Source organism: Anabrus simplex, chromosome 5 (assembly GCF_040414725.1).
Source record: "Anabrus simplex isolate iqAnaSimp1 chromosome 5, ASM4041472v1, whole genome shotgun sequence".
NCBI lineage: Eukaryota > Metazoa > Arthropoda > Insecta > Orthoptera > Tettigoniidae > Anabrus > Anabrus simplex.
The window spans coordinates 189260099-189275961 of record NC_090269.1 but is presented as its reverse complement, the minus strand read 5'-3'; the positions used below and the strand labels follow the sequence as shown (position 1 = coordinate 189275961).

The 15863-nt window shown below is 39.2% G+C and overlaps 1 protein-coding gene across 6 annotated transcripts in view; it reads right to left on the bottom strand.

Annotated features, from left to right (window-relative positions):
• O-fut2 (O-fucosyltransferase 2) overlaps positions 1 to 15159 on the bottom strand; it is a 188420-nt gene extending 173261 nt beyond the window's left edge. For 2 of the 6 annotated variants that reach the window (XM_068227594.1, XM_067147232.2), the window contains exons 1-3: positions 14804 to 15156; positions 14613 to 14724; positions 14395 to 14536 (exon numbers count right to left, since the gene is read on the bottom strand). In XM_068227594.1, the coding sequence (XP_068083695.1) occupies positions 14395 to 14536; positions 14613 to 14724; positions 14804 to 14964 (415 nt within the window). In that variant the 5' untranslated portion in view covers positions 14965 to 15156. Of the gene's footprint in view, positions 1 to 14394; positions 14537 to 14612; positions 14725 to 14803 lie in introns of all 6 variants that reach the window. The other 4 variants (XR_010860198.2, XR_010860197.2, XR_010860196.2 and 1 more) reach the window with 4 other exon arrangements.
• Positions 15160 to 15863: the final 704 nt, after the last annotated feature.

The window sequence follows — 15863 nt, the reverse complement described above, 5'->3', positions numbered from 1 at the left end:
CTCATGGGAAACAACGTAAGTACCAAGGTGTTAATATAAGGAACTGAGCTTCACTAGAGTAATCATATTAACGAGGTTGTTAAGAAAGGTTACAGATCTCTTCACATGCTTATGAGAGTATTTAGGGGTTGTAGTAAGGATGTAAAGACCGAGCTCGATAGCTGCAGTCGCTTAAGTGTGGCCAGTATCCAGTATTCGGGAGACAGTAGGTTCGAACCCCAATGTCGGCAGCCCTGAAAATGGTTTTCCGTGGTTTCCCATTTTCACACCAGGCAAATGCTGGGGCTGTACCTTAATTAAGGCCACGGCCGCTCCCTTCCCACTCCTAGGCCTTTCCCGTCCCATTGTCGCCATAAGACCTATCTGTGTCAGTGCAATGTAAAGCAACTAGCAAAAAAAAAGGATGTAAAGGGGAGAGCGTATAAGTCACTGGTAAAAGGCCGCAGTTAGAGCATGGCTCAAGTGTATAGGACCCTTACCAGGACTACTTGATACGAGAACGGGAAAAAATTCAAAGGAAAGCAGCGCAATTTGTTCTGGGTGATTTCCATCAAAGGAGTAGTGTTATGAAAATGTTGCAAACTTTGGGCTGGAAAGACTTGGGAGAAAGAAGATGAGATCCTCAACTATGTCGTATGTTTCAAGCTGTCAGTGATGAGTTGGCGTGGAAGGAGGTAAGTAGAAGAATAAGCTTGCCTGGAGCTTTTAAAAGTAGGAAAGATCATAATATGAAGATAAAGTTGGAAATCAAGAGGACAGATTGGAGCAAATATTCATTTACAGGATGAGGAGTAAGGGATTGGAATAAAAAACCTAGGGAAATGTTCGATAAATTTCCAAATTTGTTGAAATTATTTAAGAAAAAGCTAGATAAACTATTGATGGAGAATCTGCCACATGAGCGACAACCCTAAATCCAGATCACTGATGACTGATTATGTAAATGTTAAAATTAGAAGTAGGCTGTAAAGGAAGAAGCAATTATTTAGGAGAAGAATTCGAGAAAATTCCTAAAAACTGTGATAATAAGGAATATAAATATCAGAGTACGGTACTTACATCCTCACCAGTCTTATGATATTATGGTCAGCCTGTGTGCTGTCTGGAGCTGAACTGCGGACAGCTGATTGCTTGGCTGCTTGGAGTAGGGAGTGTGTAGGAAATGAAGTGAAGAGTTTGAGGGGAATGAGAGACGAGCAGGAGTAGGTGGGTTGTGCGTGCTTGTTGCAGTGTTACAAAAATGTCTTTAATGATCTCTTTAAACAAGATTTTTATGTTTTCAGATATTTCATTCAGGTTACAGTTTGGATTATTCTTTTGGTCTATGTTGATAAATATGTTCTCAAGGATGTTTGATAGAATACCTTCATTGGCTATACAAAGATGAATAAATCTTGATCAACTAATGAAAGTGAATGATTAAAGTCAGACATGTGATAACACAAAGCTGAGAATTTATTACCTATATCTCTTGATATTAACATGCTCTTGGTACCAGGTAAGGAGGCTGCGACCAGTTTGGCCTATATAACTGGGCTGACATTGGGACACTTCAACTTGTATATTCCACATTTCATGAATTTATTATTCCTGTTATTAACACTATGGGGATTGTAAAAGCATGCATAACTTGATGGGATAACTTCTCATTTCAAAAAATAGTAAAATTTCGATATCTGGTTTGTGAAGTACAGTATACGGTATGTAATACATAGTGCCCCACAAAAAACAGGAAATTTCTTTCAGCTCGTTTAATATGACTGTACCTTTGTTGCATTTGCTATATTCAACTGAAATGTTCAAAATGCTGTGACATAACTGTGTAGACGTTGTAGCCAACTTGCAGTGGCATTCTGGATAATTTCAAGTGGAATATTATTCCAAGCTTCTGTCAATGCACTTCTTAAGCAGTCAATGTCTTTGAGTCCTCCCCTCTGTACTTGAACATTGTATAACAGTAAACCCCAAATGCTAAAATACATTATTTTAAGATCTGGATTTTTTGACAGCAAATCATTAGATTCAATTAAGTCAGGAGTATTGACTAAGTCATGTCACAGCATACCTGGCCATATGGGCCTTTGCTCTATCCTGTTGCCACGTCCATTGATCGCGTCTGTTACTGTGTTTATGTCACGAAATATTCGAATGCATGATACATCTCTATACAGAACCTGGTTTACTGCTTTTTTTTTTTTTTTTTGCCAGATGTTCTTGAACAGCAAGTGTTGCCTTCAATAAATCACAAATCTGTTTAGCCATGCCAGGAGACTACATCTTAGCACATGATTGATAGCTGTTGTTTATCCACCAGCAGCCACTGAAATGTTTATTTTATACTGAAGGGCATGATAAATGTTATAATTTTGCTGGTTGAAAAAAGTTCATGAAGACAAACTCGCTTCATCCGAAAACAATTATTTCCAATTATCATGTCCTTTGAAATGTTGTATCATCAGAGACTCTCAGTTTCTTACTCATGCTACCTGCTATGCTTCAGTAGGAACTTTGCATTTTATTCTCCTATAGCACTTCAACCCCAATTTCTTTATAATGTGAGACAATGAAGCGTCAGACAAGTTTACATTTATTTTTCCTGGTTTTTTGTACATCACCTTGTAGATCCAACATGGGGGTGGCTCCGACGAGCTCACACGAAGTTACAAGTTTCCCACTATACCAAATGGTAATGAATAGGTGGATCCTTCTCTACCCTTTGATAGTGATCAGTTGTCAATACGGACCATAATGAAACTCATAACTTATAATTACAAGTTTGTCAACGTTGACATTATACACAGGTTACAACTACAAAATATTAGTAAGGAGAAGTATGGTTAGGTTAGGTTTGCCCAGTGACAAGACCACTGGGCTGTATTGGTTAGGTCCAGCTAGTGACAAGACCAGTAGGCTGCATTAGTGAGATCCGGCTAGTGACAAGACCATTGGTTTGGACTGGTTAGGTGTGGCTAGTGACAAGACCATTGGACTGGGGGCAAGCAAGATCAGGGCCAACAGGCCTCTAACATTCCATGGAGTCCAGCTACAATATAGCAACAATTACAAAGTGACAAAAAGTTAGGTTATCCAACACGTTTTAATGATAAAAGCCATGTCTGGTTGAAATGATGCTCATTCCTTATTTTAACGAATGTGGTAACCCTATGCCCATATATCATGCGAACTCTATCAGAGACAATATGAACATTGCCTTCATCACAGCTGATCACAACTGGCCAATGAGAACAAAGAAAATGGTGGCAATTTGTAGTTTCAAGGCAGTCTCGGTTTTAATTATTCTATATAAGTAAGAATACATTTTGGGGGCACAGGGGTTGGTGTCTGACAAGCATTGAGGAAGGATCATTATTTTTTTAATTATTTTTTTACAAGTTGCTTTACGTCGCACCGACACAGATAGGTCTTATTGCAACGATGGGATAGGAGTTGGAAGGAAGTGGCCGTGGCCGTGGCCTTAAGGTACAGCCCCATCATTTGCCTGGTGTGAAAATGGGAAACCACGGAAAACCATCTTCAGGGCTGCCGACAGCGCGGCTTGAACCCACTATCTCCCGGATGCAAGCCCACAGCTGCGCATCCCTAACCGCATGGCCAACTCGCCCAGTGAGGAAGGATCTCTCCTGTTTGCTACTTCAGGTACTGTATTGTAAAACATTATTTTTTGTATGATTTCAACATTTAAATTACAATGGTTGGGGAGAATTAGAATTGTAACGGTTGGAGAGAGCACCAAATCAATAGTCCTACAATCACTCTTAGTGATCAATTATATTTACAAAAAACTCAATACTTGTTTCAGCTCCTAAGAGCTATCTTCAGCTGTTATTAAAATAGCCATAAATAAGACATTGTCTATATGATGGTGTGCACAAACATAATAATCATTTAAAACAAGGTCTAACACATTAAAAACAATATATACACAGTATGTATCAAGTATATTCAACTTCAATTTTAAAATAAATTCATAGTCCTAATTAAAATCAAAAAACGCTGTTTCTTCAAATCACAACATTCCCATTTTTAAAATCCTTCTTAAAGTTAAACATTTGCCTCTCCTGCAATATTTGTTAATAAAAACTTCTGTTGCCAGCACACGTTAACAAAAGAGGAAAATACTCCTCGAGGTTGAATCCTATGGCTGTACGTAGGTGCTTTGAAAAGTTCTCGGAATGTACTAGAATTAAGTATCTTACTTTGGTGGAACTGCTTTTATTTTTCAACATAGTCTCCCTGTACACTAATGCATTTGGTCCAGCGATGTTCCAATGCCTTGATCCCATCTCGAAAATGAGATTTCTCCAGGCCTGCAAAATACCTCTCCAATTCGGCTGTCAGTTCTTCCCTTGTAGAAAATCTCCATCCACCAAGGAAAATTTTCAGCTTGGGGAATAGATGAAAGTCTGATGGTGCCAAATCAGGTGAATAAGGTGGATGTGGCAACAATTCGTACCACAGTTCATGAAGTTTTGCCATGGCAATAACACTTATGTGCGGCGGAGCGTTGTCCTGATGATAGATGACCTTTTTCCTTGCTAAACCAGGCCTTGTTTCGCGTATCCTTTCCTGTAGTTGGTCTAGGAGGTTTGCATAGTATTGCCCCGTAATTGTTTAGCGAGTAGGAAGATAATCTATCAGAAGAATGCCTTTTGCATCCCAGAAAACTGAGGCCATGACCTTTCCGGCCGAACGCACTGCCTTTGCTTTCTTTGGTGGTGGTGAACCAGCATGTTTCCACTGCTTTGACTGTTGTTTTGTCTCTGGGGTATAGTAGTGGACCCAAGTTTCATTTGTAGTCAGAAACCGGCGCCAAAAGTGTTGTTGGTTGTACTGAAAACGGGCCAGACTTTGTTCGGACATTTCCAATCTGGTGCGTTTATTGTCCAATGTCAAGAGCCGCGGCACCCATCTTGCGGATAATTTTTTCATACCCAATTCTTCGGTTAAAATATAATATACCCGTTCAGAAGACATCCCTACAGCTTCAGCAATCTCCCGCACTTTCAGTCGACGATCCTCCATGACCATTTTCTGCACTTTTGTGATAAATTCTGGGGTCGTAACACTTTTTGGCTGTCCACTACGCGGATCATCCAAGCTCTCCCGACCAAATTTAAACTCGCTGATCCACTTGGTAACAGTTGGAAATGAAGGAGCAGAGTCCCCCAGTGTGTTCTGAAAGTCGGCATGAATTTCCTTTGCTTTCATACCTTTCTTTACAAAGTACTTAATCACTGCTCGAATCTCAGTTTTTTCCATTGTCACAAATCACTACGGGGGAACAACAAAGAGTCGTCACTACCACACTCCTGCAGCTAGAGCACTGACGCGCCACGTGCTCACTCACAAAGGATGTGTGATTATTGCGCAGGAACCTCGTTGCTCTAGCACTGACATCTAGCGGTGATTCCGAGAACTTTTCAAACCATCCTTGTATGTACGGAAATTATTTATTTGTAATAATCTAGTACAAACACGTATCTGGAAAGAGAAAATAATCGAACTAATACGGTAACATCCAAATTATGAAGTATAAATTAGTGAAAAAAGAATGAAAAGGGAATGTGCTTACCCTTATTTTGTTCCTTTAGCACTGACTCCCTTTAAAGTAACGTGGCCAGGATTGGTGGCCACTACTATGCGTCTAGTGTTGTACCCACGTAATACATCCTGTACAGGAGCTTTGCTAGCTGTAAGTGGGGGGAGGAGCTGAAACATGTACTGAATTTTTTGCAAATACAATTAATCACTACGAGTGATTGTAGGACTATTGATTTGCTGCTCTCTCCAACCGTTACAATTCTAATTTCGGAGTAAATATGGAACAAGGATGTTTTTAACTTGTAATGATTCCAACATCCGAATCAGGTATCGTATGGAAGTGCCACCCAAAAATATACCATTTGCCTTAGCCGGGATTAGACAGTCATCTTTGTGAAAAGCCAGTAAAAAATACAACTCAGATCTTACGACCCTCATGCAGTTATGGCAGTGGCGTCGAGTTTGGGGAGGGCAAGGAGTGCCCCGCACCCCCACCCCCCCAATTCTCTCCTTAAAACGTTGAGTTTGACAGTCTTCAGGGCCCTGAGTCATGAATTACAGCACAGTGTGAGTTATACTCAGGGAGTCCGGCGAGTTCTCGCTAATGGGTTTGATAAGACAGTGGGATACTTCCCTCAAAAATTTGGTTGAGTGATGAGCTGACGGGTGACTCCAGTTTTCTGACATCCATAGAATTTTCTGTAGAAGTAATCAGTGCAATTAACATGTTATCCATGTACAGTAAAATAAAGAGGTGCAGAATTATGAGTTATAGGAAAATACAAGTTTCGTATGTGTGATTTAACACAATGCGGTCAGAAGTAGAAGTATTAGAGCAAGGCATGTTCAGCAATAGTAACTTTCTGTTATATGGGTCTCACGAGCCACGTCGTACGATCAATCAAGAATTAATTTAGAACAGTGTAAAAAGACAGGTATGATACGAGATATGCGAACGGCCATTTTAAAGTTGCAGAAATTCATTCACGCACTCTGCCTAGAAGGAGAAAGATTCACAAATGGTACGACTGTTCTGAAGATAATTGAGTAGAGAGGTTTGATTCAGTTGAACAAAGATATAAGCCGTCTACTAGGAAACCAGGCCTCTCCGAAGGCCATACGACATTATTACCTTAAGAATTTGCTCTCAAAACTGTTCTTTGCAATTATAGATGTACCGGGCGGTACACCTCTGCTCCGCTAATTCAAACATTGCGCCAGTTGAAACTCCTCTACTGGAGGAAGGCTGAACTTTAACTACCGTGTTAATTCTCAAGTTTCTCAGAAGATGTCCCTACTTGTAAATTTTGAAGTGTTCTGAACTGGGTCGTTTTCGATGTATTTTTGTTTTCCCTGTAGTAAGAAGTGTGAACATTCTCTTCTAGATGGCACTACTGAAGGACTACAATTGTGCACCCTAGTGCGAAGTGAAAGAACTGTTTTTTTGGAGAAATTTTGTGTTCATAAGTTTGTTCTTTGTTAAATTTCTTTCAGTCATTGTTTAAGTTGGCAATATTAACCCTTTCTTTCCGCCAGTTTTGAATTCGACCAATGAGTAATTTTTGTAATTAATTTTCCACTAATCCTGGTTTTCTTCTTCAGTCTTGACATGTAATCTTTTGGTCGTCCAATAAAATGCTTGTGGGCGGGTGTTATCATTCATGAAAGGTCTCGAATGTTCCGCGAGGATATATAAACTGCTGATTTTCGGGTCTCTGCGCCACTTCAGTAACATCTATCATAGTGTAAATTATGTAGCAGGGGGCGGGAAGCGCCTCTTTTGTCGGGCAGCGGTTCTTCAATAAGGTAATGGCCTTTTAATAACTTCTTTTCTTGCTAGCTCAGCAGTTTAACTCTCGGGGCAGGTTCGATACCTTTTACCATGTAACTTTCCTCTAAAATGTAAAAGACTCTTGGTATAAATTCTGTCTCTTTCAACTACAAACTGGGATAGAGAGTGCCTAACCCTCTCAAGCTCCCATTCATTTTGTTTTGAGGTGACTACGTTTTCATAACAGTTTCCCTTCTACTCGTAATGTCATAAAGTTTTCTATCGTGTCACCTCCGTAGAATGGGATTAGCCCTTGCATAAGCGGCCTAGGGCCAAATTAGGTTTTAATAAAGTGTATTAGGAGTGCAAGTACGCCTCCACTCAAATTGGTATTTTGGGGCCATGTCATTGACCTGTTTCTTTACTTAATAGGCCTCAGTAGGTTGGGTATTTTTACCCCTGTGTTATTGTACTTGGAGGACAGCTTGAATGTGGAGTTTGGTGTGGCCTTTGATGGGCTTGAACTTTGAGAGCGAGTTGCTCTTTCTTAAAATTTGGTTTCTGTGTGCCTCGAGGAGGCTTTACCGTGTAAAGGGGAGCAAGTGCTCCTAGGCATGATTGGGGTTTTCTGCCCCTGTGTTGAACCTTGTATATAAGTGAAGTTGGGCTTATTGCGCAAGAATTGTGTGTCTGGCCCTCGGAGCCCAAATCCTGTAATAACTGTAATTGTACATTCTCGATTTGTTGCTAGGCTACTGAGTACCTGTTATATTTGTTATTTCTTGATTTTGAAAAAGAAAATATAACCTTGTTAAATTTTAAATTAACTTTAATTTCGTAGGTTGAGACCTATTCATCCCAGCACCTTCTTTCACCTAACTACCACGGATAACTCCGTAACAATAGATACCAATGTTAATTGTTTGGCTCCCCATTTTGACACATCATCTTACAAATTCTTACTTGAATTTGAGCAGTTTGTACTTAGAAGTGATGCAAACAAAGACAAAATTTTACAACTCTGTGAAGATTATGTGGACACTGATCATCTTTTGCTTCACAGAGGAATGTTTTATAAATCGTTGCTGAATGAAGGAAAAATAATTGTTAACTCTAGACATGTCCTCTATACATTACCAATAACTTCAAGAGTTCATGTTAGGGACCTCTGCTCAATGGCCTTTGGTCCAGAGGGTCCCGGATTTGATACTCAGCTGGGTAGGGGATTTTAACCTTAATCGGTTAATTTGTCTGGTTCGGGGACTGGGTGTGTGGTGCTGTCTTCATCATTAGAGATCATCCCCAATCCTCACAGACAAGCAGGTCGCCTATAAGCCGTCTACTAGGAAACTACCTCCACCAGGCCTCTCTGGAGGCCATACGCCATTATTACCTTAAGGATTTCCTCTCAAAACTGTTCAAGTTTTTAACAACTGTAATAAAAATTCCTGTACACAAAGAGGCTGCTATGGCGTTAAATTTGGAGAAGGTGGCATATGATTTTATATCAAGCTCCTTTTTTTTTTACAAGTTGCTTTATTATTTTTAACATTATGAGTCTCATTATGATAGCTGTATTAAAGTATGTAAAAATTTCAAACAAATTTTTTAAAATGTTTCAAAACTTACAGTTATTTTCTAACACATTTCAGTTTTCAACACACGCTACATTGCGAATTCTCCCACATCTAAGGCTTTAATGAACATTCTATTTGTTGAATCTACGCTAGACAGCTCACGACTACAATCTATTACAAGGATTATTCTAGAAGGAGACACAACACTTCTATACTGATGCTTCAAGTGCCTTTTGACCTTATCACGCAACCACTTGGAGTCAACAACTCTACTGTAATTCTACGTACCTGATTCTCAGTCAACAATGCTCGAAGATTTATTTTTCGATTTTAATTAATCCACGCTTCAGTAATATCAAACAATCTGTACAATCCAAATGTATGTCAGATCATTATGATTATGTCTCGTTCTACAAATAACTAACGTGTACTTTTTTTTAGACGAACACTAGTATTCATTCCATGTACATATAATACTATGACAAGTTCATTACGGAATTTTATTTGCATTTAAGCATCTCTCTCTCCACAAACTAGATTTTATGACTGTTGTATCTTGTATTAAAGCATGTATTATACTTTAATGAGAAACCCAGTTCAGGGCCCTGACTTAGCTTTAGATTAAGTATGGCTGAATATGCTTACAACGCCTCAGCGAAACATGTCCCATTTTAACATATATGTAATATTTGTATCTTAAAGATTGTAAAATATTGGAATGGTGGTTTTTAAATAAATTTGTTTGAAACTTTTACAAGTTGCTTGATGTAGCATCGACACAAAAGGTCTTATGGCGATGATGGGGTAGGAAATGACTAGGAGTGGGAAGGAAGCGGCCATGGCATTAAGGTACTTCCCCAGCAATTTACCAGGTTTGAAAATGGGAAACCATAGAAAACAATCTTCAGAGCTGCCGACAGTGAGGTTAAAACCCACTGTCTTCCGAGTGCTGCGCACCCGTAACCGCATGGCCAACTCTCTCAGTATCAAGAAATGAGATTAGAAAGCGTGCATTACTTCAGAGAACTAAATTTCCCAAAGGAGACTGTAATAGGGCATTTAATCAGAAATGTATTTATGAAGGTAGCTTTACTTTTATTTTTTACTTGTGATTAGTTTTGATAGCTTCGTACTTAAGACATTCCTTCAAAATACCTTTTTATGAGTCAAGATCAATTCTTCTGTTTACTTGTAAATATTATTGAAAACTCCATACGAAAGATTCATTCAAAAATGGGTTTGAGAAACAAGCTCTATTACTGTTCTGTTTTTCTGTTTGTGAAAATTGTTAATATGTAGGAATGTTTTATTAATAGTTGTTCCTCATTTCACATGATTATGTTCGCATTAATTATGCCCCCACCCCTACCCCAATAATTACCCAAGTTGGCACACCTGAGTTACGGTAACTCACTAATTTTCTGATAACTTGTTCTTTCAAATCCTTTCTCTTTCTTTCTTCCAATTTCTGCGACCACTTCCTTAAAAGTATGATGCAATGTTATAACATTATTTTTATGGAGCCAGCTGCATGGCTATCTACCTCAGTGAAAAAAATAACAACAAAGCAAAGGTCCATAAATATCAAAGGACAAGGATGTTGAAATGCAGACTCAAAAACAGTAAGCATGAACAGAATGAAACAGCATGTAATCTTCCATCACATTTGCCTCACTCCCCACCTGTCAGCACTTCGGGAGAATTATGCATGAGATGCTCGCACCCCATATAATACCGATGGGTGGGAAATGACGCGAGGGCATGATATCATCAAGTTTCAAACTGATCTTCTTGTAGTGTGAATGTTATTTAGGATTTTTTTTGTTGTTTTGTTTGGCTAGTGGCTTTACGTCGCACTAACATAGATAGGTCATATGGCGACGATGGGATAGGAAAGGCCTAGGACTTGGAGGGAAGCGGCCGTGGCCTTAATTAAGGTACAGCCCCAGCATTTGCCTGGTGTGAAAATGAGAAACCACGGAAAACCATCTTCAGGGCTGCTGACAGTAGGGTTAGGACCCACTATCTCCCAGATGCAAGCTCACAGCCCCGTGCCCCTAACCGCACGGCCAACTTGCCGGGTGTTATTTAGGATAAACCATATGCTGCTGACTCTTAGCAATTCTGAATTTGTGACTGAATTCCTTTATATCTATACAAGCTGCTGCTTTTTTCCCCTCATTAATTTAATAAATTGAATTTGAGGCATAAAAAAATTGAAAAAGTGCATTTGAATCCAATGAGATGAGCATCAGCTACCACTCACTGTCCCTTACATATAATAAGATGTCCACCTGGTGTGGAAGCCACATGACAATCATTGCTCTAATTCCATAGTATAATGAAAAGTATATGTTTGGCAGAAAATATCTTCTCTACCAATCAGAATAGCCTGTATCATTTACAATATAATCTTTCAGTTAGCCAATAAGCCTAGGCCTATGGGAAAGGAAATCTAGCAATGAGCAACAATATTCCCATACAAAGAAGTGATCAACAGATATATAATAGAGGAGGAGGGTTTTCATCTACTCAATAATAAGGATCAGAGGACATATATTTGCTACAATGGCATGAGTACGATAGACCTTGTATTCATTAACTCAAAATTAACTCTAATCAGTCAAGTAGTCAGAGCAGAAACAGAGAAAAAACATTTACCAGTTGAGACGAGATTGAAACTAGTTAACTTTTACTCGTGCCCAGAAGTACTACCAACTCAAGTGAGCAGGCGGATTGATTTGTCCTTAATTGGTGACTCAGAAAATAGGATAATTATTGAAAAACTACAAAGTGGCACACTGTCAGAGGCAGCAACAAAACTAGAAAAGATCATTAAAAAGGCTGTCATCTCCAACAACATCCGCCAAAGAAAAGCGAAGCCTTGGTTTACTATGGCGTGTTTCAATGCAAGAAAAATTGCTTTACTAGCCTTACAGGATGCAAAAGTGCAACGAACAAAGGAACGGTTAGCAGTTTACGCTAGGTTAAGAAGAGATTATAAAGTCATTGTCGCAGAAGCTAAGAAACAGTTCAGAGAGAAGGAAGAGAGACTACTAATTGAGGAAGCGAAACAGAATCCATATAAAGCCCTTCGCCCAAGGCAACCATCATTCCCAAAGAATATACCGATGAGTGTATGGGAGACACATCTAACTGCAATCCTACAGGAGAGAGATACGCGGCCGGTTAACTTTCATTTACCCCACACGGAGGCTAGCGTCCATTACGAGGAATTCACACTTGATGAAATATCAGATACCATCTATAACCTGAAAGACAAGAAAGCATGTGGCCCTGATCTCTTATTCAAAGAACATTTGAAAGCTACTTTCCCAGTGTTACAGAACTCGATATCACTACTGCTAAACGAATGTTTGCGTCAAGGTAGAGTACCAGAAAGTTGGAAACGATCGACAATTAAGATGTTATATAAAGGGAAAGGTGATACAGCAGATCCCAATTCTTATACAGGTATTGCACTGGAGTGTATTCTCTTAAAGACCTTGACTGCTTTAGTTCATAAACGCATTACAGAGTTCATTGCGGACAAACTCCCAGATTCTCAATTTGGTTTCAGGAGTGGTAGGTCAACACTTCAGGCAGTTCAGTGCCTTTAACGGGACAGAAAGGAAGCCTTGGATCAACCTAGAGGAAAACTTCATGCCATCTTCATTGATTATTCAAAGGCTTTTGACACGATTGACAGAACTATTCTAGTAGAGAAGTTACAAAATATCACCGACCATAGTTTCTATCTTCTTCCACTAATCAAAGATCTGCTCACCAGCAATTGGATGGAAATCAGTGATGGCATTACCAGATCAGGTCCCATTTTACAAACTATTGGTGTACTCCAAGGTGACCCGTTGAGTCCTTTGCTCTTCATTATTGCAACGGCAGACATTACAAAATCGATAACGTCTAGTAATGTCAAATTACTCATGTATGCAGATGACATGGCCTTAACGTCCATTTCAGAGTCTGACCTGCAAAGTAATTTTAACAAAGTGAGTAAATGGGCAGAAGATACTAAGCTGAGACTGAATGAGGATAAGACCGTCTCAATGACTTTTAGGGGAGGAGGCAAGAAGGGAACATTTTACTTTGGAGACCGGCAGTTAAGATCAGTATCTAGTTTCCGGTACTTGAGAATAACATTTCAATCGGCTGGAAAACAATTTTCCCTTCATGTCAAAGAAAGACTAAACGCGGCCATTAAAGCAATGGGTGACATCAAACTTCTCAGTAGCTTGTCACTGACGACGGCCATAGAGTTGTTTCATCTAAAAGTCAGTTCAGTTGCGTCCTACGGAATAGAAAACATATGGGTGCATCTTACCAAGGCACAATTGCAAAGTTTAGAGAATGTAAAATCAGCATTTCTTAAAAGAGTACTTTGTCTATCCAAGTACACTCCTTCGCGCCTCGCTTACATACTGACAAGAGAACTGTTCTATGTAGAAGAGCTGCGTCTGAAGTTCCTGCTTCCCACCACCGCGGCGTATAAGGCACTACTACAGGAACTTCTTCAAAAGAGGAACAACATATCGGACGATTTTTACCTCGGTGACGCAATGATTAATTTAGAGTGGATGCAAGGAGGTTATAAATTAAGACATATATCAACAAGGCTCACCGTGCATGGATTTCACCATAAACTGTGTGAATCCAAGCAATTTCATGACCCCTGCCATGACTGTAAGTGCAGAAGATGTGGTGAACTCTGTGAGAGATACCATGTACTAAGGTGCAAATTGAGAACAGAATCTCTGAGACACTTTTGTGAGTCAGTGTAATACTTGTATTCATGCACATTGTGCGCAATTAAATATTTATTTATAATAGAAGGACAACAAAATAAATTAAGGAGATGAGTTGATCGATTATGATGTATGTTCTGAGCTGTCAGTGAAGAGATGGTGTTTAATTATATCAGTAGACGACTAAGCTTGAATAAGAGTTTTTAAAAGTAGGATAGATCATAATATGAAGATAATGTTGAAATTAAAGAGGACAAATTGGGGCGCATATTCATACACAGAATAAGGAATTAGGGATTGGAATAATTTGCCAAGGGAGATGTTTGATAAATTTTCAACTTCTTTGAATCATTTATGATAAGACGGGACAAGCAACTGACAGGGAATACGCCACCTGGGCAACAGCCCTAAGTGCAATCAGTTGTGACAAACTGTTTACCAAATGGACAAAAACATGCTTGGTTTTTAGAAGTAATACCCTCAGTTCTGTGTTGGTGAATAACATGAGTTCAAGCAATGTTAACACGAACATAGGACTGATCTTACAGTCATCTAAAACAAACGGTAAGATAAGAGCACTGCATGTCAGGATTATTACTGACATGCAATGTTCTTATCTTTACTACTACTGGTACAATCAGGAAAGGAGCAAAGACCAGATTTATCCTTTCAAGTACGATGAATACCATAAATAAAGCAATTCCGCCCTCATTGTACATACCACTCAAATATTCATTCATATCCATTACAGGAGCAAATTTCCGTAAACTGGGAACATCAAAAAACAGAGACCAAGGTAACTGATGTTGCTTTCCAACGTCTGCCGACTGCCAATGATAAATTCTCCCCCAGGGTGGTAGAACCTATTAAAAGAAAATAAGCAGTATGGTATTTTTTTCTTCACCCTCACCGAAGGCATTAGAATAACAAACTACTTACCAAATACCAATCACCCAATTTCTTTAACTTTCTTGCTAAAACAGCCATTCGCATGTAGACATCTCTTCTGAGATTGAACCCCTCAGGAGGGTTAACATCATAAAAGATAAACCTAAAAAATGAAGAGAAAATTGACGTTCCAATCCAATGCTTCATTCAGGAATGGTTTAAAATAAAGTGGTCAGCTCTACCTTGGAGGGAGAATGGCTGGTTTAGATTCCTCTCCACAACTCCCACCTTCATTACTAGCAGAAACAGAGCAAAATTCTTCAGTTTCTTCCGACAAAACAGAAATCCACAACAGCATAAGTATGAATAAATGCTGATATAACTCCGTTATTCTCTTCACCATCGCGGCAATTTCACTTCAGTTCTTTGCACATCAGATCTTCATCAAACATCCCTCAATAATATTGCATTTAAGGAGTGTATTTTAAACGTCCTTTCAATTTAATTGTGAGAACAGTATTCTTAACCTCAACACTTTTTTTTTTTTTTTTTTTTTTTTACATCTTCTTGATCTTTTCTGTTCGTGAAGTTGAGTTGGGCTCGTTATTTCAGCCAGTCACAATACTGCATTATATTTGTACTAGTTCTACACGCGGACACAATTCTTCTTCTTCTTCGTGGTTAGTTTTTGGACATCGTCGTAAGACGCTACGTCCAGTCACTGGTTTGCGGAATAATTAATGTCTGGGAGAGGTACCAACATGAGAAGAAATTAGTACACTACAAGATAGAAGGGTGAGCTATGTAATGAAGTGAATGACAACCGGTAATAATGAAACTGAGGAAAAAACCAAATAAGATGGAGGCTAAACTAACTAGGATAACCCAAAAACACAGGGATACAGGGTTCTAATGCTTCACGTCTGTGTGGTCTGCCACGACGTCTTACTAAAAACAAACTCGACCGGACCACAAATAAGGGTTGGGATACGAAAGTTCGTACCTATAGGGAAGGAAAAGGTTAGAATTGAATGTTACAGGTAAAAATAAAAAATAAAAAATATTAAGTCTACAACGCGAAAAGGCGGTTGAAACACTAAACACGAAACAGTTAACGGCAGTTGGCAACCCGCATGTAGAAGCTTAGCTACGAATGCGTGACGGTGATGTTCATATGTCTGACACTGAAAAATGATATGATTGACAGGACCTACTGCTCAAAAACATGGACATAAGTTACTTTCGATAAGATTAAGGCGATAGAGATGAGCAGACGTACACACATGAATTAAGCGGAAATGT